The sequence below is a fragment of the Chroicocephalus ridibundus genome, chromosome 1 (assembly GCF_963924245.1).
Source record: "Chroicocephalus ridibundus chromosome 1, bChrRid1.1, whole genome shotgun sequence".
In the NCBI taxonomy this organism is placed as follows: domain Eukaryota; kingdom Metazoa; phylum Chordata; class Aves; order Charadriiformes; family Laridae; genus Chroicocephalus; species Chroicocephalus ridibundus.
Genome location: NC_086284.1, coordinates 202,933,869 through 202,958,806, shown reverse-complemented (window position 1 = coordinate 202,958,806; position 24,938 = coordinate 202,933,869). Strand labels below are relative to the sequence as shown.

Genomic DNA, 24,938 nt, shown 5'->3' with positions numbered 1-24,938 from the left:
GTCGAATTAAGTATCGTAATACAAGGAATAGAAAAGTTAGACAAAATTGTCTAACTAGTACACTAGAGGTTACTCAGGTATTTCAAATTTAAAAAGGTAAATGATGTCTTCTGAATATGCCTTCACAGGAAAACATTGTTATATTAAAATGTAGCTTTTCCTTTATTTGGGAGGAGAGAGGTTAAACATCTGTAATCCCCAAGCTTCCTTTTCTTTTTTCATGCTTTTATTTTTTTTTCCCCAAATGTCAGCATCATTTTTGTAGGGCTTTGAATAAAGGGAAAGAACTTCCATGTAATTAAGAAGAAAACATCTGAGTGGTTCAGGCTTGTCATATTGGAAAATGCTCTTCCTTTTTCAGAGAGGCATCTACATACTAAGTCGGCGTGCTCCGAGTCCCAGTGCTGTCACTTTAACCTACCTAAATAAGTATTTCAAAGCAGTGATATATCTAATTATCATACTGCAATATTTTCATTGAAAGTGTAGGAAGCAACAGTCTCTGTATTTTTGATCTGTGTTCTGGTGACAAGGTTTAAAAAAAAAAAAAGCATCTAAAGGGATTAAGAAAGATTGGGTATGGAGAGAGAAAAGCTGTAAGAGCAACTATTGAAGAAGCAAACACCTACTATCTCAAAGATTAAAATAAGTGTCAGATGGAGGATTTGTCAGACTTAACGATTTCTATTGACTGGTAGCAATTACTTCCAGGTACCACTATTTGAATTCATTATTTTTATCTTAAAAATGCTGCTGTATGTAACTGGCTTTCTTGTTAGATAGAGAATTAAATGAAAATATTTGATCTTTTTCTTTGTTGGCATAAGATAGCAACTGAAAAAACGACAACTGCCATTTCATATAAATTTTTTGAATCATTTATGTCCGTAGGCGTAAGATTAACTTCGTCGTCTTACTCTTCCTAACATAATACCTTGTTGTAGTACAAAAATTTCTTATTGCTGCTAGGGCAAAAATAACTGGATTGTATTTCCTTAAATTTACAGCTTCTGTTATTTCTGTTATCTGTTCTTCTGTTCTGCACATCATTGTGAGTGGAGGCATCTGCAGGTGGGGTTTGAGGTTTTGCGTTAGGTGTTTTGGGTTTGTGGGGTTTTTGTTTGTTGTTTTTTTGGGGTTTTTTTGGTTGTTTTTTTTTTTTTTTTTTAATTTTGTCTACATGCTTCTGTGTCATGTGGAAGAAGAGTACGTCGAGAATACTGATCAGTATGCTACAGCCAGCCTCCGTTTATTATTCGCAGTAAACCTGTAGTGTGAAGACTTTTTCGAAAAGCAGAATCAAGATGTGAAAAATAGAAAGGAGCTCATAAGCCCAGGAAGTTAAATCTCCTCATAGATGACTATCATGGTTTTACATTTTAGAGGAACAGCCAGGTAGGGACTTGAAAGTTACTAATAAAAATTTCTTCAATCATATCAGTGCCAGGAAGCCTATCAAAGAGTCAAAAAGCCTGACAGAGGTGTGAAGGGAACTTCTGAGATGTCACTCCATAGCAGGGGAGCTGTGCGGATTCTTTGCTTAGATGTTTACAGTGAAGAAACTTTCTAGACCCTGTCTTATGGACAGAATCAGAGGAATGCTTTTGAATTTTTGCTTTAAGACATGTACAGAACAAGTCCCTAATTTAATAAGAAATTTCTAAGATCAAATGGGACTAATTAAAGGTTTCTAACAAAATTAAATTAATAATTCTGTAATGTGATAATATCTCTTTATAGACCACGAAAGCAGGTTTTGTGTCGGTAAACTCTTCTTGTGTTCTCCCTGATAAATCAGTTGGTGTGACAAGATACGTGTTCATTCTACAAATCCTGCCTTGCTTCTTTTCTGACTGTAATGTTGTGGTTTTTTGTTGTTCTGGCTATATGGTTTCAGCTCACTGAGAGATTTGTCCAGTTTGAGTTACTCAGCATGCTGCCTTCTGTGTTTTAGTAGAGGAAGTCTTCAAGACCTTTAAGTTTAATTATTTTAATTCTATATTGTGATTAAACACACGAGTTATAAAAATGCTGAGGTAGCATAATTACACTGTTTCTGCTGACTTGTGAGCAGAATTGCTTCTTAGACTACAGGTTATCTCTGCTGTCTCTGTTCTTCCTGAAAGTTTATTCCACATCATTTTACTACTACCAGGCATTTCTGTTCTCTCCAAGAAAGTCTATGAGGTGATAAAAATTGCTCCATTGACTTTGTGATTTTTATTTCATTTTAATTTTTCTTTTAAAGCAGTGTTTACTGTGAGGGTGGTGTGACTCTGGAACAGGCTGCCCAGGGAAGCTGTGGATGCCCCATCCCTGGAAGTGTCCAAGGCCAGGCTGGATGGGGCTTTGAGCAACCTGGTCTAGTGGGAGGTGTCCCTGCCCATTCTATGATTCTATACTGTTCTTCAGATGGAGATCCATGATTTTGCTTGTGTTCTACTTCAAGTGCCTCAGATAGTTTAGAGGCTTAATATGGATCTTCTTCTGGCTTACAGTTATGTATCTAATTGTACTCTATGTTAAATGTTAATTTACATTTTCATAAGAAAAAAATTCTCAAAAATTTTGTCACCAGTAATCAGATAAATAGGGCAGAACCAGTCTTTTCTATTGATTTAAGTATTTGAGGTTTTCAGCTAAGTGTCAGATTTGGTTGTTAAATCAGTCTTTTCGTATTATTCAAGTATTTACTTCTAGCACTTCTGTGCTTTTTTTTACTCTGAGGTATTCTAAGGAGTAGTTGAGGAAAAAGGATTTCCCCCCCCACCATGTATATAAAAAGATATTCTGCTAATAAAGGCCCTATTTTATTGCATAGGTGATGCATTTAAGTGTATAAATATGATTACTGATGTGGATTTTAATTATCTATTTTTAAAGTTTTTTTGCATCTGTATGTGTATGTCTAAATTTTTAAATGCATCTGTCCAAAGATATGTTGTTTCATGGTGCTTAATGCACAATCCCAGAATTTTAAAAATTAAATGAATTTGAAAATATGAATGTTACCTTAAAAAAAGTAATAGATTTCTGTTAAGCTTGAAGTATGTTTTGTGGCTTATGTTGTCTCATTTTTGAAGGCAATTAAGAAACTAATAGACTTGCACTGTGAGAAATTCATCAGCGGTTAGTGAAAGGTATTTTATTTGAAACTACGAACTAAAATGTTGGGTCATGGGAATAAACGGAAAGCAAAGTCTTGAATAATGGTAGAAGCAGTAAAATTAAACTGAAGAGAAACCAAAAGATTTCTGCAGGTGTAAAAATGAAAGAATTGTGAAGAAGGAGAAAGTTAATTACAGTTAATATAGCTATGGGAGAGACATGTATTCCAAAGGGAGCTGCATATTTTAGTTCTGGCTTGTGCATTCATTTTATGCTCCCCCATGGTTTCCACATAGTTGAAATTAATGATCGTCTTTCTGTAGTGAGGCAGCACAGGGGTGGTTATACTTTCAGATCCAAATCTTCCCAAGTATGCTTTCCAGCAGACCGGGAAGTTACTTTAATGGCTTTTGGCATCCAAATATCACAACTTTGTGTGTTTATTGTGAAGTAGCTTGCAGGAAGAAAAGCTAAAAGAGAAAGAATTACTGAAGCGACGATAACATGCTCTACAAATGTCACGAACATAATATTCAGATACTATTGTATAGATCAGTAGCATCTCAACATCTAAGAGAAGGTTTTCAAATTAGGTGGATCAGTACTTTAAACATAGTTGTAAACAGCTTTATTTGGTCTTATTTTCAATGAGATAAATGGTTAGTTATAAATTTCAAACCAGTTCAGATACAGTTGTCGGAAGTTTGTATGCTGAATTTTCTTTTAAGTTGTATAGACTTTGCTTGTAGTTTAAATGCAAACCTTTTTTAATCGTAGTAATCATAGAGTAATTGGGTCTTTTCATCAGTGTGGGGATTTTTTTGCTTGTTTTTAATTTGAAAAGTCTGAAATTTTAAATTTCTACTTTAAGCTGTGGAAAACTAATTATAAAGCAGAAGTGAAAAATTAAGTACTTAAGCACAATAACCAAAAAAAGGAAAAAAAAGTGTTTTTTTAAAACAATTTTTCTTCTATATCTTTTAATTGCTTTATTTCATAGAAACAAAATATTTCGTTATTAATTAAAATAAAACAAAGCACTTTAGTTTTAATAAAAAACAATACTTTAAAAAAAAGTCACCCTTGCATACGCAGATACACAGACTGTTTTTTTAATCTTTTAAATACATTTTGGCCTTTAATGCAGTTGATTCTGTCTGTCCAATAAATAATTCCTTTTAAAATCTACATTCACTTATGGATTCTGTTTGAAGGCTCTTCCATTTTAAAAAATAACAATGCTAGAGTGACCGTCTCTAAAATAGCCCTGTAATGGATCCCGTACCTTAACCCAGGCAAGGCCTGTGTTCCTGAGGCTTGTTTGCTTTAGACTTGTTTGACCACGCTGTGGTTTACTCTTACCTCATTCTTGCTGTTTGGTGCGCTGCTTGTTTGTTTGTATGTGCATGCATAGGCTTGATGCTTAAAAAAAATTAAATGATAAGCACAAACTAGATGATTAAAAAATGTGGTTTGGGAGACATGTTCAACCTTTAATCTTTCATTTCCTATTCTCCAAGCACCTTTCGGATTTCTCAGGAAACTCCCTTATCAGGCGTTCTAAGAAAATACTCATCAGCATCCTGTGCTCGTTGTGCATGTTGGATGCTAATTACTAGTCCTGTAATTTGGTATCACATGCACCACTTCTCCCTGGCAATCTCCGTTGGGTGACAGCAGCAAACCTATTGAAGTGGTTGCTCTGGGAAGAATTTGTGCTGAACGTTTTTTTCTTTATTGTTGCTAAAATACATTTTTAAGAAGAGACATCACCTTATACGCTTTGAAGGCTTCTGTTTCACAATAACGTCATACTCAAGGATGTACCTTTTTTCCTAAATATAAGATGCGTTTACTGTCCTGATTTCTCACGTGTGTAAGAGGTTGCCAGTCTTGTATTTGGCATTATGCAAGTTCTGTGGGTCAAAGACCTGTGGATGCCACCTGGTTTAGTTAGTTCTCTTTCGTACCCTGTTTTGGTGGTAGAGCTGTCAAAGTAGTAAAGATATTTTTCATCTTTCTCTTATCTGAATTGCTGAGTGGTAATCCCAGTTGTCTGCAGCCTAGGAGGAACTGATGTCTTTTGTTTAATTTGTAACATGAGCTGAGAATTTCCCTATTTTTCAAATAAATTTATCGTTCGTAAAAACAGCCCTATTTCTGTGTAGATATGTGCAGTGGGTTGTGAATAGGAATTAAGGGCAAGTTCTGGACCACTTAGTGTGGGGGGGGAAAAATGCCATTAAAAACTAGTCTAGAAAAAGCCTGAGTAGAAGATCTTACTGGCAAGCATGTAGGCCCGCTAAAGGAATCCTCTCAGTAATTACTGATTACTGTTATGCAGAATCTGGAATTAGAGAATAAGTAGATGAAGTATTTACTCTTTTGTGGTCGGACAAATTGAGAGTATTTGCAGGGTCATACATTAATTTTGATGAGCATAAAAATTAGGTCAAAGTAATCAAGTTTACAGTGTTTTTGGAGATGGTGATTTACCTTGTTCTCCAGGTCAAAGGACATTATAACATTCCCCGTATGCAGTAAAATTGTTTAGAGAATTAATATTAATAAAGTAAAATGATTAAGGTTTAAAACGTCATTCCTGTACTGATGTATAAATATATTCTTGCTTCCTGTTGCATCTTAAGGAAATTATGGCAGATCAACTGAAAACAAGTGTAAAACTGTTACTAGTGTTCAAACAGCCAAGTTGGCAATACGTTGTGTGTGTGAGAACATGGCTGATAATAGGGGAATATTTGAAATACAATAAGGTCATGTTTACCTGAGCCTGAACTGATGAGATGATTGAGTTCTTTTTATTTTTTATTTAATTTTACCTTTGTGACTGCAGTATCACAAAGAAAGGGAAGTTTATGCTTTGGTGATTAATCCTTAACAGCTCAAAAGCTATTTCTATCAGATAAATATGTAATTAGGATTTTTTGAATGAGAGATATTGATGTTGTTATGTACATATTTAATTAGGTCATTGTTACTAAAAGAATTTACATTTAAATGCTCTATTATGTCCTGATCTCCTCAGAAAAACATTGCCTCAGTGCAGCAGTGACTGAATAGCTGCTTCATAAGGCTTTTTGAAAACTGAGTTTGAAGTGGAATAAGTAAGGGGTCATCTAGAAATGTTACCTAAATATTACTGTGCACCTCGGCATGCAATCATATGTGTATAATTTTGTGGTTTCTATACTTATTTGGTAACTTTTAGGGTAGGTGTATCTGAAGATACAACATCTAAAGTAGATTACAACAACATAAACTTTATACAGGCAAATACCTGCACGTGTACATTCAGAATTATTTCCTTGCACCTCTGCAAGAGCTATATAATTTAGACTTGAAGTATATGGTAGTACTTTTTATACATTACATGAGAAATACCTTTACACAAATTAGTGTAAGTGTACCCCCTCCCCCCCGCCCCCCGCCGTTTTTAAGATGTTCAGAGAATTAACCTTTCTAATGTTTATGTGTATTATTTTGTATATTGGGTGTATGTACAGAGCAATCATAATTTATTGATGATCTTACAGTGTGTATTGGACTTCAGCACTGGATCTTTCTTATACCACTCTCCATCTCATCCCCAGCTTCCCACTCCAGTCAATTCATCTGAGTTTTGTCTGATTCTGAGTGCTGAGACACCATTTCAAGATAAAAAGTTATAATTAAAACATTAATAAGTCAATTAAAGGTCTGTTCCCTTAAAATATCATTATCCCATTTTAATAATTCATACATTTTCAGTATTTTAGTTTTATTTCAGGACATGATTTCTTCATAAATAAAATTATTTCTGAAATGAAAATTTTCTGGTTCTTTGATGAAAAGAATTTGTATTGGATGATTCCAGCTGTCTGTAATGGCAGATGTTTTTACCCATGATCTGTACTGAAAAGGTGTAATTTAGGCATTGTTTAGAAGAAATCAAATACATCTCAAAGGCAGAGATAGATACGGTCATAATTTTAACATTTTGAACAACTTCCACCAAAATCATCAACTAGGCTTATTCTCATATTAAAACCTATTTTTTATGGAGGCAAGCCGTTATCATCTGTTTCTCATGTTTATTTTCTACTGTCATTGGAAAAAGAAATCTGTAAGTAGTTGTAAGTGATTCTTTTAAATTTTATTTTATTTTTCATTTTATCCTTCTGTCTCTGCCTTTGGGAGCGGATCCAGTTAAGGCTGTTTAGAAAATGTTACTCATTCTTTTTGCACTGTGGGAAGTTTCAGAAGGATACACTGGGAATGAGTAAAGAACAGTTAATACCATGCTTACAGCAATGCACATATTCAGATCAGCATGTCATTGACTCCATGCTACAGCATTTTTCCTCCAGGCAACTATTTTACTGTCTTCTACAATTACATAGATAACATGATAATGATCTCCACAGGAAACTGAAGAAAATGAGAAATGTTGCTGTGAGACTTTGTAATCAGGAAATTTTATGCAGTGATCTTTTTTTTTTTTCCTACGGATATTGATACATGTACACATTGGCCTGCAGTTTTCCCTCATATTCGTGTTATTTAATCTTTTTATTACTGTCCATTCAGATTTCCACTCATTGGAAATAAATTTAAAGTTATCTCAAACCAGAATTTGCGATTCTGTTTTCAAGCACAAGTCTTAAATTCAAATAATATCTCATGTATTTTTGCTTCTTCTTGTGTTTGTCCTGAAATCCCTTCCACTCTTCCTTTTCTCAGCATCTCTAGTGTGTGTATTTCTTCATCCAAATAAGCAAAAAAAAAACCCCAAAAAACAAAGACTAAGGTGCAACTGGATGATTGCTTTCCCCTTTAAAATTTCATGGAAGAAGCAGCACTTGGCACTATGTGCCTGCACAAATAAATGAATAAACATTAAATATGTAAACCGTTATTTTGCATATTATTCTGCCAATCAAATGTTCCTTAATTGGAGCTTGTCAAAAATTTCAGCCGTAGTGTGGAAAAGGGTAATTCAGGTATTCAGAGTCAGTTTTGAACTTCCTCAATAAAGTGCAGCAAGTGAAGGTGAATTGATGCAGCAGAAACCATTGCACATCACTGAGCACTCCCTTGGTTGGTGGCTTTTGTGATGTTGTGCGTCTTTATTAGATTTCCTGTCTGGATGGCTTCCACAGTGTAGGTCCTTGTTCAGAGTACACCACATTTAAATTAAAAAGTGCCAGTTAATATAATATATTTTAAAAATGTACTTCTTAGCTGATCTAATGAAAAATGTATTTTAAAATATCTCTAAGTAATTAGATTTACTCTTTGAAATATTTGGGTGCAGAGTTTTAAGCTAAAGTTTGAGACAGTTATTTTACATAGGGTAAATACGACTGGTGTATAATTGAAATACAATTGAGTTGTTACACATTTATTTTTTTCTTTTAATATTTCAAAACTTTACTGTCTGACATTAGAAGGGATGACTTAGTGATGCATGAGAAGCACAATGGGAATGAAAATTGGACTGGAAGTATCTTATGTATTTAAAGAACATATAAAAAATCCTGAATATTTTTTTTACATTTAAGAGGCTTATGAAAATGCTAGAGATTAGTCAGTATAAGCGACAGAAAAGCGCAGTGTTCTTGAATGTCCCTTCCAAAGGGAGGGACAGAACAAGAAAGCTGGATAAATACTTCCAAAAAGTGCGATTTTTATTTCTGCAGTGGTTGAGCTTATGGCTCTGTGACATTATATTTAGGGTTTATGGATTCTTTTAGTGAAAGAATTGGATGGTTCCTAAATGCTATCTGTATCTTTTGATTTATAGGATCACCCAAACTAGAGCAGAAAGAACTTGACAGTAGTTGCCTTTCCATCTCTACTCTATCTTTTTTTTCCTATGGAAAAACGAGAATTCTACTTAGAACAGTGAATTTAGGTCAGACCTATGTTTATTTCAGAAGGGCCTGTCCTGACATCCTCTTTGTGCTTAGTGAACATACCTGTGATGAAAAGTAGTTGGAACCATTGGAAGATGTTTTATAAAAGCTATATTCTACTTTCTGGTAAAAAAAATTAAAAAATGTTTTTCTAATATTATAGTCCTTCCTTACTAGAACAATTGAAATCTATTTTTTTCTAAAATATTAATGCTGGGGTGTCTTTGCTGTCTTAGTTACTTCAGCCTTGTTGCTCAAACTGCTGCTGTTTTCTTGCAGCCTGTCATTTTCCCTTGTTTCAGGTAATTCAGTCACAGGATGGGAATTCTTTTGGTGGGTGTTTAAACTCTTATTTCAGCTAAGTTTACACCTCCAGAGTTTAGAGGTCCACATTCTGAGGCAATCTTTTAAAATTCAGGTTATACCTAATATTGAGAAACAGGATTTTTCTTTGGATGTGATTCATATGATTTATTTTAGGTTTCTACTTTAGAACAAGACAGCTAATACTCCCTTGTTCACTCTACTTGTTTTTCTGTGTTGGCTGTGAAAGGAGGACAAGATGCCCAGCTTGGATGGTTAGGTGTATCTTCAGGTTTTTTGTTGGTTTAAATTCTGGTATGTGAACGTAGTGTGAAATGGTAGATTTTGAAAGAGAAGGACAAAAAAAGAAAGATAAGACAAAAGAGAAAGAGAAGATAAAAAAGTCTTTTTCATTTGTTATCTTTTCATACCCACCTGTAGAAGAATTATTGTGTTGTGCTATGGTTTATACTTCCTTTTTGTGCAGAAATATGAAGCAGTATCATGAAAAGAAAAGGTGCTCAAAGGCAGGAAATTTGCAAAGGAGCACACTAGCTAAGTAGGCGTCACCTCTTTCTTTCAGCAAGTGTTTAGTAAAGGAGGGCCTGAAGACTGCTCCTTTCAAGGGGAATGAAGTTCAATATATGATTGTGTTTGTACTGGGTTTGTGTGGAAGGGTTTTGGTAGTGGGAAGGCGGGGCTGCAGAGGTGGCTTCTGGGAGAAGCTGCTAGAAGGAGCATCTCAGCCAGACCCAATACAATGTTTTATATAAACATGAAGAACTGTGGTTCAGTTATTGTTTTTTCTGTAGACATTGTAAGGCAGAGACAAAATGGTTTTAAAACATTAAAATTAAAATTAACAATTTAATGAGCCTTTTTTTTTTTTTCCACTGGGGCACTGTTTTATGAATATATAGTAAACATTACAGAATCATAGAATGATTTGAGTTGGAAGGGACCTTAAAGATCATCTAGTTCCAGCTCTCCTGCCCTGGGCAGGAACACTTAAACTTCACCAAGGGCAAGTCCTGCATAACCAACGTCATGGCCTTCTATGATGGAGTGACTACACCAGTGGACTAGGGAAGAGGTGCCGATGTCATCCATCTGGACTTCTGTAAGGCCTTTGACATGGTCCCCCACAACATCCTTCTCTCTAAATTGGAGAGAGATGGATTTGATGGGTGGACTGTTTGGTGGGTGAGGAATTGCTTGGATGGTCGCATCCAGAGGGTAGTGGTCAATGGCTCAATGTCCAGATGGAGATCAGTGACAAGTGGTGTCCCAATTACTGCCTATGTTACTCTTGTTTTCCACAGAGCATTGTGAGAATTTGCTGGCCATTGCCGGGAGAAGAGCGTGATACTGATTTCTGGGGGATCTGTCCTCCTTTTTGCTGGGAGGAGGATGCTGCTGAGGTTAAGGAGTTTCTTCCTCCTCACAAAGGATCCATTATTAAAAGAATTTGCAGTTGCAGTCTGCTGCTCACTCTTTCTTCGTTGTTTTACAAGACAGTGTTAAAATATGTTGGATATTTGTTTGTTGATCTTCTTTTAGAAACTGGAGTTTTAAAACTGCGCTCCAACGCAAAGGTGGCATTCCTTTAATAACCAGTGGCTGCTGGTGCATTGTTTATAGTCCTGGCACCTCTGAGACCATTGTGTGCTTTTATTTTATGGAGTCTCTGTGGCGATCCCCTGTTTTACTTCCCAGGTTTCCCAATAGTTTAACTAATGTTATATTAGGACAACCTAATCTCCTTGTCCTACAGCTATTACTATTTTGCAATCCAAAACCAATGATCCCTTAGAAGACGCACACCCACATATAGACACCGGTGCAAACAAGAATGCTTTGGTAACACCTTGCTACCTGTGTCTACTAGTAGTGGTAAAATCGCTGGTATGTTAAAATTATTTCATAACAGGTGTAATGTTCATGGTTATTAACTATTGATAAACAAGTGCTTTAAGGTAGCATAATCAAATTTGACAACCTAGAGATGTCCTTAGTAATGACATACTACAAAGCTATGAGACAGATAATAGAGGAGTTTTAAGATATTACATGTTCTTTGTTTTCTCTTACTGTTTCTATGCTCTCTTATTCTATGCTACCTTGAATTTGTGTAATGGAGGAAATGCCTTCTTTGTTATGTCATACTCTGTTGAAGTAGAATCAAACACCTCTCTCTTATTTACATCCCACCCCTTGAGCAGAAACCAGGGCTGGGAAAGATGCTGTTTTGATTCTTATCTTGATACAGTAAGGCGCTGTGAGCTGGAATAATCTGTTTCCTTTTGTCTGGTTTCCTTCTGATTCCACGTGCTTGCCTGAAAAAAACAAATCCTCCATGAAAAGCTCTAGTCAGCTTTCTAAATAAATTTCACTGGCTTTCTAAAAAGTATTTTTTCAGGCCTTTTTCTTCTGTCAACGCTGGCAACATATTTTGTTGTGCATGGTGCAAACACAGGCATGTTATGCAGAGACTGTTCATACAGAGCTTGGGGGCTCTCAAAGTGCTTCTGATGATCCTCTTTCAGGTGTGAAATGTTTAGAATGAAGTAATTTATTATATATTAATTCTGGTTAACCAGGCGTGATTTGAGATTTTCACAGTCTGCAAGAAATTAAGTATTCATTAACATTTAAAGCCATTAGGTGACACAGTTGAGCAATAAATGATTCATTTAGTCCCTGTTAAAGTAAATGTGCGTTGAAGTTTCTTACTAGAAGATAAGTGGTGGTTGTCTTTGTTTTCAATTATTTTCTTCATCCTTGCTTTATTTATTCTGTGCACTTCATTGACTTGTCTTTCTCTCTCTTTTCCTGAAACAGAAGAAGAAGAAGTGGAAAATTTTGATGTTTCCAGTTTGCCTGAAGAAGTGCTGCAGAACATAGAAGCTGACAGTTACTGGTGCATGAGCAAGTTGCTTGATGGCATTCAGGTAAATTGTTTTTTCCTGTCTGTAGGTAGTGGAGTTAACTGATTAATGTCATGGCTTTGGACTACTTTAGGGTTGTTGAGAAAGAGTACATGTATGAAAAATGGGGAGAAGTAGATTTTCCCTACTACAAGTAGATTCTCCCTACTACAGTCTACTACAAGTTTGGCATAGGATTAAGAAAGGAAAATAAAAGTGCAACTTCTTTTCATGAAAGTGTCTGTATGTTTCATTGTTGTGTGATGTGCTAGAGCAGAGTTGAAATTTCCAATTCTGGAGGCATGTTGTGCACCTCATTTACCAAGCATGGAGAATGTTTGCTCAAGTCTCCAAGTAAAATGGTCTCACCGAGATGATGAAAAGCTGGCTTATTTATTCATTTTTAAGTCATTAATATAGTAACCTATAAAAAAGTGCTGTCTTAATAGTACTTGAAATTATCTTCATATTTTTAAAATGTCCATTTAAAACTTCATACTTATGCTACTTCACTGAGTGTTTGAATTTTTTCTATGTGGAGAGGCTATAAATGCGGGCACAATTTTCTGTTAAATGCAGCAAGTTACAGACTAAGAATGGTAGATTTGTGTGTACATGTTTGCGTTCATGGGCATATAAATTTATGAAGATTAGAAGTATCACTAGAAATAATAAATATGTGGCCGAACATCTTGCGTTTAGGTGGGAGAGGAATCCATATGATCCACCACAGATTACATGGGAGTCCAAACATCTGTATTTGATATTTAGCATATTAAAACAATTTATACTGCAATGCTAAGGCACGTTAAAGGTAAAGTAGAAACTTTGGGCTTTTCAGTTTACAAAGAAGTTACCTGAATTAAATTTCATAAGCCTTGTGTTGCAATAGGCCTCAAATACTGTCTATCTAATATCTGTTTTTCAGATCTGTGTCATTTGAGATAAACACTTTGAATCTTGCTAGAAAGTGAAAATAATCTGATTTTGTAAACTCAGAATGTATTCATTAAAATAATAGTTATTGTGAATTCCTGGGTTACAATGGGACCAAAATTCACGTTTGCTAGAAATGTGGAAGTTTCTGAAAGGTGATTTCCATTTTGCAATGGCAACAAAGAATTGTTTTTAGTGATGTTTGGTAGGCAGATGTTTGCAGTCAGGGTTCATCTGCTGCTTTCAGTGAGCTGATTAGAAAGTAAATTACGGTTACAAATATTTAGCAAATTGCTGGTGCTTCTTTTCTTTTTTTATGTTCATACCTTCTATTTCTGATCATTCCCTACTTTTCAATTATTGGAGCTACTTGTGTAGTGTAGAGGATCTTTTATGTGAAATTGTTTCAGTATTATTTTGGTGACAATAGATAGCAAAACTTTGGTTGATTTATTCCTAACATTCTCTTCAAAGAAGAGGTGATGGACAGGTGTTTCTGCTGTACTTGTTAGATTCAGTCCTTTTGATAGGTCCCATGTAGCTTTATTTGTTTTGAAATGTTTTAGACAAGTGCTTGAAAATTAGAGGTTTTGTTTCTCCAAGTGGTTTTAATGTAGCAGAGACCTTGGGTGTTGAATTTATGTGTGTGGAAAATGGCTGTCCTCCAATCACTAGTAAATCACCGGAAAATGTGAATAACCATAAAAATTCCTATGAACTGAAGCTGTACTTTTCAGTAAAATGAAAGTAATGTTTTCCAGCTTCTTTATTTTGGTTGCATTTTTTTGATAGGTATTTCTTTCCTTATGGTACCTAATATTTTTAAAAGTGCTTTAACATATTCTTATCTATGACTTGTGTTTTAATACGAATGTTTCATTGTCTAAGGCATGTTGGCTAAGGCATATTGTGAATTTAAACTTGTAACAAAGTTCATTTTTGACGAAATCGTTATAAAATTGAGTCAACAAATAGAAATCTTTTAACTTCTTTGAAGGTATTTTAAGTGTATTTCTCCACGTTAAAGGTCAAATGAGTAGTAGCTCAGTTTTCTGTATAGCATTGTTGAAAAGCATAGTCTTTTTCTTGTGTCGATTCTTGTAAAAAAAGTGCTGCTTTGCTTATTTCAATCTCCCAGAACTATTATGTTTTAAAATATTTGACCACATATCAAAAATATGTGAGAACTTATAAAGAAAAAAAGTGAGAACTACTCAGAAGGAAGAAAGCCAGGTAAAGAAACACAAGCCCTCCAACTGTTTTACCTGTTTCTGGAACATCTTCAGTCACAGGCTTGCCACTCTCTTTGTTTTTTGTTTGTTTCATTTTTTTTGTTTGTTTGTTTTTGTTTTCTCTAGAAAAGGAAGTTCAGAGATTACATAATTTCTCCTTAAAATTCTGTTTTCATACAAGACCATCAAGTACTGATAAACAAAATATTGAAACTAATTGTAATGGAATTAAACTGAATCGATGAAAATTTAAGCTCTTATATAAATGGAATTGTTATCAATTGGATGTATTCAAGGATGCAGTCATCTATCAAAAGCAGGCTTGAAAGATTATGCTAGTGGTGTGACTAATGATGTTACAGTTAATTCAGTGCAACTGCGGAGTGCTGCTGAAATGAAAGGTTTTGCTCATTTATTTTCCTCCCTTTCTGCTGTTTTGTTTCCCTTCTGTGTTGACACCACTTTACTTGTCAGATAGAGGGGTTGTGTAGTTGCAGGTTCAGTTGGTTTGGAAAACTAACCCAACAAGAAATTAGCTTGGGTTAGGAAGGGGGTAAAAAACCCCAGAGAATGAAGATTGTTTTTAGTAAAGGGATGCCATCCAGAGGGACCTTGGCAGCCTTGAGGAGTGGGCCTATGTGAACCTCATGGTGTTCAACAAAACCAAATGCAAGGTCCCACACCTGGGTCAGGGCAGTCTCCAATAGGCTAGGTAATGAAGGGATTGAGAGCAGCCCTGCAGAGAAGGACTTGGGGATACTGGCGGATGAGAAATTGGATATGAGCTGGCAATGTGTGCTCGCAGCCCAGAAAGCCAACCATCTCCTGGGCTACATCAAAAGAAGCGTGGCCAGCAGGTCAAGGGAGGTGATTCTGCCCCTCCACTCCACTCTTTTGAGACCCCACCTGGAGTACTGCATCTATTTCAGGGGGCCATCCTCCACACAGGAAAGACATAGACCTGCTAGAATAGGTCTAGAGGAGGGCCATGAATATGATCAGAGAGTTGAAACACACCTATGAAGAAAGGCTAAGAGAATTGGGGTGGTTCAGCCTGGAGAAGGCAAGGCTCCAGGAAGACCTTATTGAGACCTTTCAGTGCTTAAAGGGGGCTTATAAGAAAGATGGAGGTAGACTGTTTTGCAGCAGGGCCTATAGCGACAGGACAACGGGCAATGGTTTTAAACTGAAAGAGGTTAGATTTAGACTGGACATAAGGAATGCATTTTTTTTTATGCTGAGGGAGCCCAGAGAAGTAGTGGATGCTCCATCCCTGGAAGTGTTCGATGTCAGGTTCGATGTGGCTTTGGGCAACCTGATCCACTGAAAGCTGTCCCTGCCCATGGTGAAGTGTTGGAGTAGATGAACTTTCGAAGTGCCTTCCAACCTAAACCTACGATTCTAATTGACTTGCATTTTGGATGCATGATCACCAAATCCACTGGTGGAGGGCAAGAACTATATGGAGATGGGTGAGATGGGACCTGGAATCATTAAACTTAAGATCAAATCATGCCCCAAATTGCGTAAGCTGATTTGCACCAAATTGTAATAATCCTGTGCTCCTGCCTGCACCTGAATGTTTCTTCCTGTCTGTCCCTTGCTGAGTGCTACCTGAGAGCTGATTCACAGGGCTGAACCACCTGACAACACCACAAAACAGAAAAGCGCCGGTCGGTTGAAGGGGTTAACACCTCGAATAGGTACCATAGCAAATAAATGAGTAGAACTACACAGTAGGGCCAAGGCAGGATCATGACAGCTGAGACATAGATTTACTTTAACGGCTGTAGATTTTCAGTTTACCAAACTTGTTGGCAATATGCAGTAGTCTAGATGATGCGCTTAAGTCTCTCTACTTCTCAAGAAAGTTGCTGCTGATTGTTTCTTGGAAATAGTCATTAAATTAGTTCTTACTACCCCTTTAGTATTTTCTGTGTGATCTGCTGTAGATAATGGAGTGTCTTTACAGCCGAAGACGAAAAACTGCTTCTCTCTTACAAAGCCATAAAACCAGACAATACAAAACCACAAAACCAAAGGAGAATCACAAACAGGATTAGTGCTATTACGTTTCCTTTTCTCTGTGATAATATGTCGTAAGAGACTCATGTATGACTACTGATACTTTGTCTGAGATGTCTGAATAAACTGTCAAGGATTTTAGAGGCGTGTGCGATGTGGTGACAACTGCAATCTAAGTATGTCTGCAGAATATCCGTTGATTTATTCATCAATGTAGGCTTCCATCTGATGTTGGCCTACCAGTATTGGAAAAGTTTAAAGGGTGTACTGTGATAACAATTAGGGTCCTGTTGTGAAATTTTTGACTAATGCAAGCTACATAGACTTTTTTTGTGTGTGTTTGTCTTTCCAGTGCATAAGAGTGTAATGGAAAAATGATTGTATTGGTATCCCTTTATTATTTTTAACAGAAAACTCATTTATTTTTCCAGCCCATCCAGACTGTCTCATTTTCTTGATTCCAGAATGGTCAAAGGTGTTGTTAAGAAATATGTATTTCTTGGTTGAGTGTTGCTACACATAGAGTATATTATTTATCCTTTCCTCACTCGTCTTACCCCCTTCCCTTCTTCATCTAATGCAACTGTGTATTTTTAATGTAACGGCACATCTTTGAACCATATGGACCTATGTAATAAAAGACAGTGATGACATTGAGCAGCATGACAATCACTTCCTGACATGCTTACAGCTCTTAAGCTAGAGAAGAAATAAAAAACTTGGTTGAATCATCTATTGCTCTAGCAGATTCACTCATGCTGTTCTTCGGTGATCTGGGGGCTTCTATGCAAGTATTTCTTTGGCTCTAGGTAGAGGTGATATTTCTCATTTTTCTTTTGCAGAACTTTTCCAGTAGTAAATGTTTGATATTGCACAATAGTGTAATCTATTTTGTGTTCTCAAATTACTTTGCATCTTCTTTCTCAGTTTGCTCTCTCTAGCTACGGGCTCTTAAGTGGCTACACCTGTATCTCATCACAATATGATTGACTTTTTTAAAAAAATTGATTTAAGTAGAAATACTAGGATATTTTCTTAATATAAATTTGTCTACCTCTAAGATATCAGTTAGTCTTGCAATCTGTAGCTGTATATACTGTCTTGTAGCAGTCAATTTTGGATGATAGGCTGTAAGGGAGAACTTTGTAGAGTGAAATTGATGGTTGGACTCGATGATCCCAAGGGTCTCTTCCAACCTAAATGATTCTATGTAATGGTTTTCCTTCTCAGCGCTTCATGTCTGTGTGCTGCATTCTTTTTCTTTATCTTTTTCCCAGAAAGATTATGCCTCCCTGCAACTTTCTTGTTTATTTCAGGAAAAAAAAATCAGAACTTCTAAAATCATAAGAACATAGGATAATTCTGGTAGGAAGGGACCTCTACAGGTCATCTAGTCCAATGTCCTGCTCAAAGTAGGGTCAGCTCTGAGGTCAGATCTGGTTGCTCAGGGCTTTGTCCCATTGGGTCTTGAAACCTTCAAGGATGGAGACTGAGGGTTAACCTGTTACTTGATCGTCCTCAACGTTGAAAAAATTTGTCCCTATGGCCAGAGAGAACACTTGTTTGTTTATGCTGCAAGTCTCTTATCCTCCCACTATGCACCACTATTAAAAGCTGAGCTCTGTCTTCTGGATAACATAAGTTTTAGCAGGCTGCTCTTAGGTGCCTCTGAAGCCGCCTTTTCTTGAGACTGAACAACCCCAGTTCCCTCAGCCTCTCACAGGGCATGTGCTCCATGCCTCTGAGCATCTTGGTGACCTTTTGCCCTTGCTCCAGTTTATTCATGTTTTTCTTGTATTGAGGTCCCTAAAACTGGATGTGGTATTCTAGATGTGGTCTTGAAATACAGGAAATTACTTTTAAACATAGAAAAAAATATTTACAGTAAAGATGATGGAACTCTGGAACTGTTAGGTCATAGATCTTGTAGAATCTTCATCCTTGGAGTTCAAAACCTGAGTGCACGTGGCCTTGAGCAGCTTGCTCCAGGTGAGCCTGCTTTGGGCAGGGTTTGGACTTAGATGGTCTGCAGAGGTCCCTACCAATCTCAGTGATTCCACAATGAGTGCTGAGCAGGGATAATCACTTCTGTTATTCTACTGACCCTGGAGGCTGCTGGCCGCCTTTGCTGCCAGGGTGTACCACTGGTTCAGTCTGAGCTTGCTGTCTGTTGAGACTTCCAGGTCCTTTTCCACAAAACTGCTCCCCAGCCAGTTTGTCTCCAGCCTGTATTCCTGCAAGATGCTCTAATGCTGATTTATAAAAACGTGTTTCTGAATGTGTGTGTGTGGCCATGTGCAAAATATGTCTAAATAAGACTACCATTCTTGATAATTTTCAACATGTTAGTTGATAATTTCACATTTGTAATCTATATAACAGTATTTTGGTGCATTCCTATTGTCAATAACAATTGAGTATTCTGGGGTTTTTTTATAGCTAGTTAATTTCCAAAACTATTTTGTCTTGCATTTGAACAATCGGAAGTAAAATGATAAAATCCACCACGCTCATGATAAAGCTGGTTGTCTTTAGAACACTTGAAAACTGTAGATGACGCATGAACATTTTTGCATTTTCACCTGTAGGAATAATGGCTGTGCATATGGGAAAACTAGAACTTATCCCACAAGCATTTTTTTCCACTTAATTAAGTAGACATTCCCATTTATCCATTGTAATTAGCTTTTTTTATTACTAAATCATCCTTTATAACACTTTATTCAACAGAGTCTCGTTAACATTCAAGTAAAAAGTTCACACTGATCTGTGCCACCTGAAAATGTAATGTTCATGTATAAAATGGAGTATAACTCTTCACTTTAACTTCAAGTATAATGGTAATAAAACAACCAAAGGGGAAATATATTCATTGTATAATGATCTAACCAGCTGTATTAAAAATAGCAATAAAATATTAATATCATTATTGATCAGGGCCTGGGAATTTTTAGAATAAAAGGGAGATAATTCATTTCCAGGGACTGGAGCATACTGGGGTATATATTAGCTATTTCTATGGCTGATTAAAGGGCAAGATTTATGATCTGTGGAGGGAATTCTGCAAAGTTCTTTCTCACCCCTGAGTTATGGAAAGTTGTTGCTAACGCGTTCCTCAAGTCTGAATTAGGGTGGGAGGGAGGGCTGGCTGGCTGGATGGATGGAATGCTGCCTGGAAAGCCTTTCAGAGGTCTGCAGGATTAGATAAATAGCATGAATATGGAGCTTGGATGTTGAGAAGTACATACAGAAATAACTGACGCTAGCTCTTCTGAAAATTCTTCACAGGACCTTCCAAAGGTTTATTTTTAAGGAAAAAAATAGGTTGAAGATAGTTTTCTTTGTACCTTTTCATTAAAATCTTGCAAGAAATGTTTGTTGGTTGTGGTTTTTTTTTTTTTTTTTTTTTTTTTATATTATATCTGCAGTTCATTTGGGTAGCTAGTTTAGGGTTATAATAAATTGCAGATTTGTTGCCTGAGAATATGGGCTCTTTAGCCAAGATAGACAGATATAAGGGATATGTACTGTGAGTGTCTGCATCTCTCTCTTGTCTGTCTCTTGTCATGGGAACCGCGTGTCTCTATGGGCTTTCATGCACGGGTCAAGTTTCTGTATCACAGGTACTGCAGGGTCTGCCTGTGCAAATGCAGTGGAAGGTTGTCTGGGATTTCTGGGTGTGCATCAGCCCAACGCTTCTGGTAAGCTTAGCTAAATGGCAAAAGTAGTCTTTCCTCCTGCTTTCCTCAGCTGAACATGGCACTGCAAAAGTGGTGCCTTCAGGGAAAATGTGCTATATGATATAACTGTCTCCCAGGCAGTCTTCAGAGTCTCCGCTAACATTGTGTAGCTGATACTGAAAGACAGTACTGCAGTCGTGCTCCAATTTCTGTATAAACAGGTCCTGTTGCTAGTCGGAAATGCATGGTTTAGAAATGTGGAAGTCCTGTTGTCAGAAATGCTAGAAGTAGTTGTTTCTGTATGTAGTTCTCTTTGCATATTCATGCTCTGTGTCTGTTCCTGCAGCTACTATCGCTCTAACTCCGTCTGTGAGGTACAACTTCTATATGGTAATAACTGTTTAGTAATTTCCAGAAATCCAGATTGTTCATTTTATGCTAGTGTCTTGTCCAAGTTGGATCCTGAGAATGACAAAATATGTTGTTTTTTTTTTTCCTTGAAGCTATGACTATTCCAAGGAAAAACAATGAATTGCTTGATCAGAATTGTGTTGAGTTTATTGTTGAATAGGGACTTCTATTCTGATGAATAAACAATAGCTTGGGATTACTTTTAATTATCAGTGGCTTCCATAACGCTATTTCTAAATAATGAACAATTTTAAATTCAAATATCCAGTTTTGCAACTTTAGATCTTAATTGGAAAGTCATAAACATCAGAAATTTCATGAGAAATAGGTTCTGCAATTAGGGCAGGCATTTGTGCTTCTTCGGGGTTCTACAGTGGCCTTTCTTCTAATGAGAACTGGACAACTTCAATATTGTTAAATGATACCCTTAAATGGCATTTCTCTGTTACTCTAGCTGCATGTCGTATGCGAGACGCAAACATAAGCATGGCCACAAGCAGGTGCTTCTATCCTGAATCCTTTCTGTATTCATGCTCAGATGTCTGCTTCTACTTTCTGTACAGAATCTGTTGGCGCAAATACTGTTTTATGGCATTTTAAATTTAGAGTGAAGAAAAAGAAGATTCAAAGTAGAACAAGAATCTGGAAATGTTTCTGTAAGCAGGTTTCTTAACCTTTCTCAATCAAGAGAATGTTCTTACACAGAATACGCATAAATTACTGATAAGAATGAATATTATTAGGGGCAGACTTTTTTGAGGGCAAAACACATGCAGTATGGTGTCATTCTGTGTGACTTTTCCTTTTCAAAAGGACCTTCAGATCTTCAAAGTCTTGTTTGAAGCTCCTCTTCATAGTGTTTTTTTGAAGACTTTATTAGTATCCGAAGAAATAAAATACATTTTATTGAACAACACTAGGAAGTTATTAAACAAACTCAGGCAGTAGATTTGTAATTATGAGCTGTTGGAATGTAATTAACACAATTGTTACGTTAGTCCTGTCCTTTTGATATGACAGTAATTAAGGCAAGTTTGCTATTGTCTGTTCAAAGCTTGAAATAGTTAAAATGTGGGAAAAAAAAAAAAGCGTATCTGCTGTGGTCGTCCTGTATGGCTCTGAGTAGATTTAGTCTGAGCAGCAAAGGACTGTATCATAGTTGTGGATGAACTGGCCTCAGACAGATTGTTTCAAAGTAGATCTTGAAACTCTTGATGTACCAAAAACTGAGAGTAAAAACATCAACACTTTAGGTTTTTTGAATAAATGATCCTTCAAACTTGTCTACACTGAGGCTGTCATTAACAGTGAGCCTGAGTCATATAGCATCAACATCTACCTTGCAAAGTATGAACTGTGCATTGATTTAGAAAAATTGCAATTAAATCTATTGCTTGTCATATCACCACAGTGTACAGTATGCCACAACAATAAGCTTTATGTGAAAATTGCTGAGTTTGGACTACTGCCTGACCACGAGAGATCTTCTGTGACTCTCCTGAAATTTCTAGTGGCTTGTTTGGTCACTGGAGGATTTACATTCCTCCCCATCAGTTGGAGAGGACTGAATGCATCACTAGGATACTGTGAATCTGGATGCCTAGTAAGAATTTCAGAGGCAGATGCTAACTCTGCTCGGTTTGAAATATATCAGTGATTGTCTCCTGTGAGGGTCTCTGGTAATGGGTAAACAAGAAGATCAATGCTCAAAACTGCTTTGGTATGAGAGGAATGGAAAGGGGTGGATATGACGTCAGATTTTGAAAATGGCTTCAAGGTGATTCAGGAGAGCACAGACAACTAGACATGCACATCAGGACAGTTTGTAGAAAGTGTAAAAGTAAACAGAATTAACGGTTAAAGGATAAAAGCCATAGTATTTAGTATTTTTTTTTTATAACTCCTGTAAAGCAGCACAAATCTAGCAGCTTTTGGAAGGAATCGGTGAGCCTGTGAACAACTGTACAGTTTAATTGCAATTCACAAATGGATTTTAATAAAATCCTTTACCAGAAGTTCATAAAGAAGCTAAGCGTCCATGGTAGAAGCATTGCCTGTTACCATGTAGGGAGCAGAATCGTTTACATAGGTAGTCCTTGAAAGAAAAAGCATCACTTGGCTACTTTTAAAACCTAAAATGAGCTTGTGCTCGATGTGCTGCATGCTGTTCCGATCCGTCTTCTCCATCCCATTTTGAAATGATGGATTGAAAGTTAAAAAAAAAAATAAAATAATGGAGCAAGATAACTGTGATCGAAGGTATGGAACAGTTTCTGGGTGATGGATTAAGTTCTTCAGCTTGGATGACTTAGCTAAGTGGAGGAATGTGATAGAAGTCTTTAAATGATGAGCTGCATGAAGAAGGTGAATAGGGAGTAGTTGTTTTCCATCTCTTCTGATGCAAGACCTAGATAATATCTTCTAATACTGCTGAGTGATAGGCTTAAAAAAAGTGCTCGAGTAACTAAGCTGCAGGGCTACTTGTCAAAGGATGAAAAGCATTTTACATGGGTTTAGGACCTGAACAGTTTGAAGTTTGGTTGAAGAAAAAAATCTTTAAACAACTTTAATTACCAAGATACCACCTTGAGTTAGGGAAGTCTCAGTGCTGCAAACTGGAAACTAAAAGAATGCTGCAAACACATCCCCGCAGGCTTCTTTTGCTCTTATCGTCTCCTGTAGTCATTTGCTGCTGTCTGCTCTTAAAAGGGAAAAAAGCCAACGTGGTTCTTTTGTTCGGCACAGTACCCAATTTTGAGTTTGTAACAATAAGCCTTTGTTGGGACTTCAAGTAATAGAAAATGGGGGCATCAGTAGGATTTTTCCTGAGGGCTGTAGTTTTTCTTCAGGATAGGTGTCTTCAGAAGCTCTTAAGGAGCCTGTGTCTCTTTGGACACCAATAACGCAGTTTTCTAGCCTGTCATCGAGAGTAAAATTTTCGGGAAGAGAACAAATCTATTTGTAATTGGTTCTGAATACATATATAAAAGGCATTTTTTTTCTGTGTTTTAGATGAAATATGCTGTGCTATCAGTATGCTTCAGAATAAAAATATTTTGTCTTCTACTTAAAATTTACAGCATCAGCTTTTGGGATTGTAAGTGTATTTATTTACGATTCCTAGCTCTTACCCAGATTTGAATTGTTGTCTGGCCTATGCCATAATCCAAAAATATACCCTGAGCACTTCTTTTATTGCTACGTTAACAGTTTCTGTAATTTATGATACATCCACTTGTGTAAAACTTAGGTTTGATTACATTGCCTGATAGAAATTGGGTCTTTGATTCTGAGACTATTGATACAACTATAACACAAGAATCTGTACCTACTTTGTAATAAGATTTTGCTTTTTCCATTCTGTCATGTAGAAATAAATAAAATACTATTTTCTGTGTAGAAAATTTTGGGTTGCAATGCTTTGTAAATCTCTTTTCTACTGCTTAGGAAATTTTAAGTTTTCAAAAGTCAGGCTTAATAATTACAAAGGTTGAAAGATCTTTGTTTTCTTTTTCTGACCCTGGGAAGGAACTTTTAATACTCTGAAATTCCTTCTATGTATTTTTAAATATTATAAATCAGTGCAGAAGGGCAAAGGATCTGAAATTTTAAAATTTTTGATGTGTAGATAAGATAAGTTGCATTTTGAAACTTGAAAGTATTTCCTAAGGAATAAGTCGAAAGGGTAATATAGTGTGTTTTCATTTGTGTGTAAATACGTAAAGGATATGTATCTGTTTATGTATACACACGGAAGTGTAAATATATTACTTAGTAATTATATATAATAAATTCATAATATACATATGTTGTTATATTTATATATAATTCTCGGTATGTATTTGATTCCTTCTGTGTGTGCTTACAGCTGCCTTTGTACTTATACACCAGATGGCCTTCACAAATGCTGTTTATGTTCCTTTTTCCACGTGTAATTGAAATAATTGAAGAAGTCAGAAAGAAAGATTTTCAATTTATTACAGACTTACTGTTATGAAGTATGCATAGCATTTTGGAAGAGGTTTGAAATTAAAATAACATGGAGATATGTTGAACTTCCTGAACAGTTGCTTTAGAAGTACATTTAACATGCACTTAAAAAGCATCTGTGTTCTTTTTAGCACTCTGTCATAAGTTAGTAATATTTTGAACAGATAGCTGTCAGTATTGTGGCTGCATATGGTGATTGGAAATGGAGTATATTTGTTACAATACGCATCAGAGTGACGAATAAGAATCTCATTGATACATGTGGTTGAAAATACTAGAATCTACTTTGGTATTTTGTTCCTGATAGACAAATAAAAAAAAAATGGTAGGGTTGTACGGTGTAGATACTGCAACATTTGGAGGATATTAAGAATGGAATTAGGACCATCCTTAGTTCACTCAATGTCACTT

General features: G+C 36.3%; 1 protein-coding gene across 3 annotated transcripts in view; it reads left to right on the top strand.

Annotated features, from left to right (window-relative positions):
• Window positions 1-24,938, top strand: part of TBC1D22A (TBC1 domain family member 22A) — a 180,896-nt gene that overhangs the window by 54,306 nt on the left and 101,652 nt on the right. For all 3 annotated transcript variants that reach the window (XM_063323378.1, XM_063323377.1, XM_063323379.1), the window contains one exon: window positions 12,168-12,277. In XM_063323378.1, coding sequence (XP_063179448.1) covers window positions 12,168-12,277 — 110 coding nt within the window. The remainder of the gene's footprint in view (window positions 1-12,167; window positions 12,278-24,938) is intronic.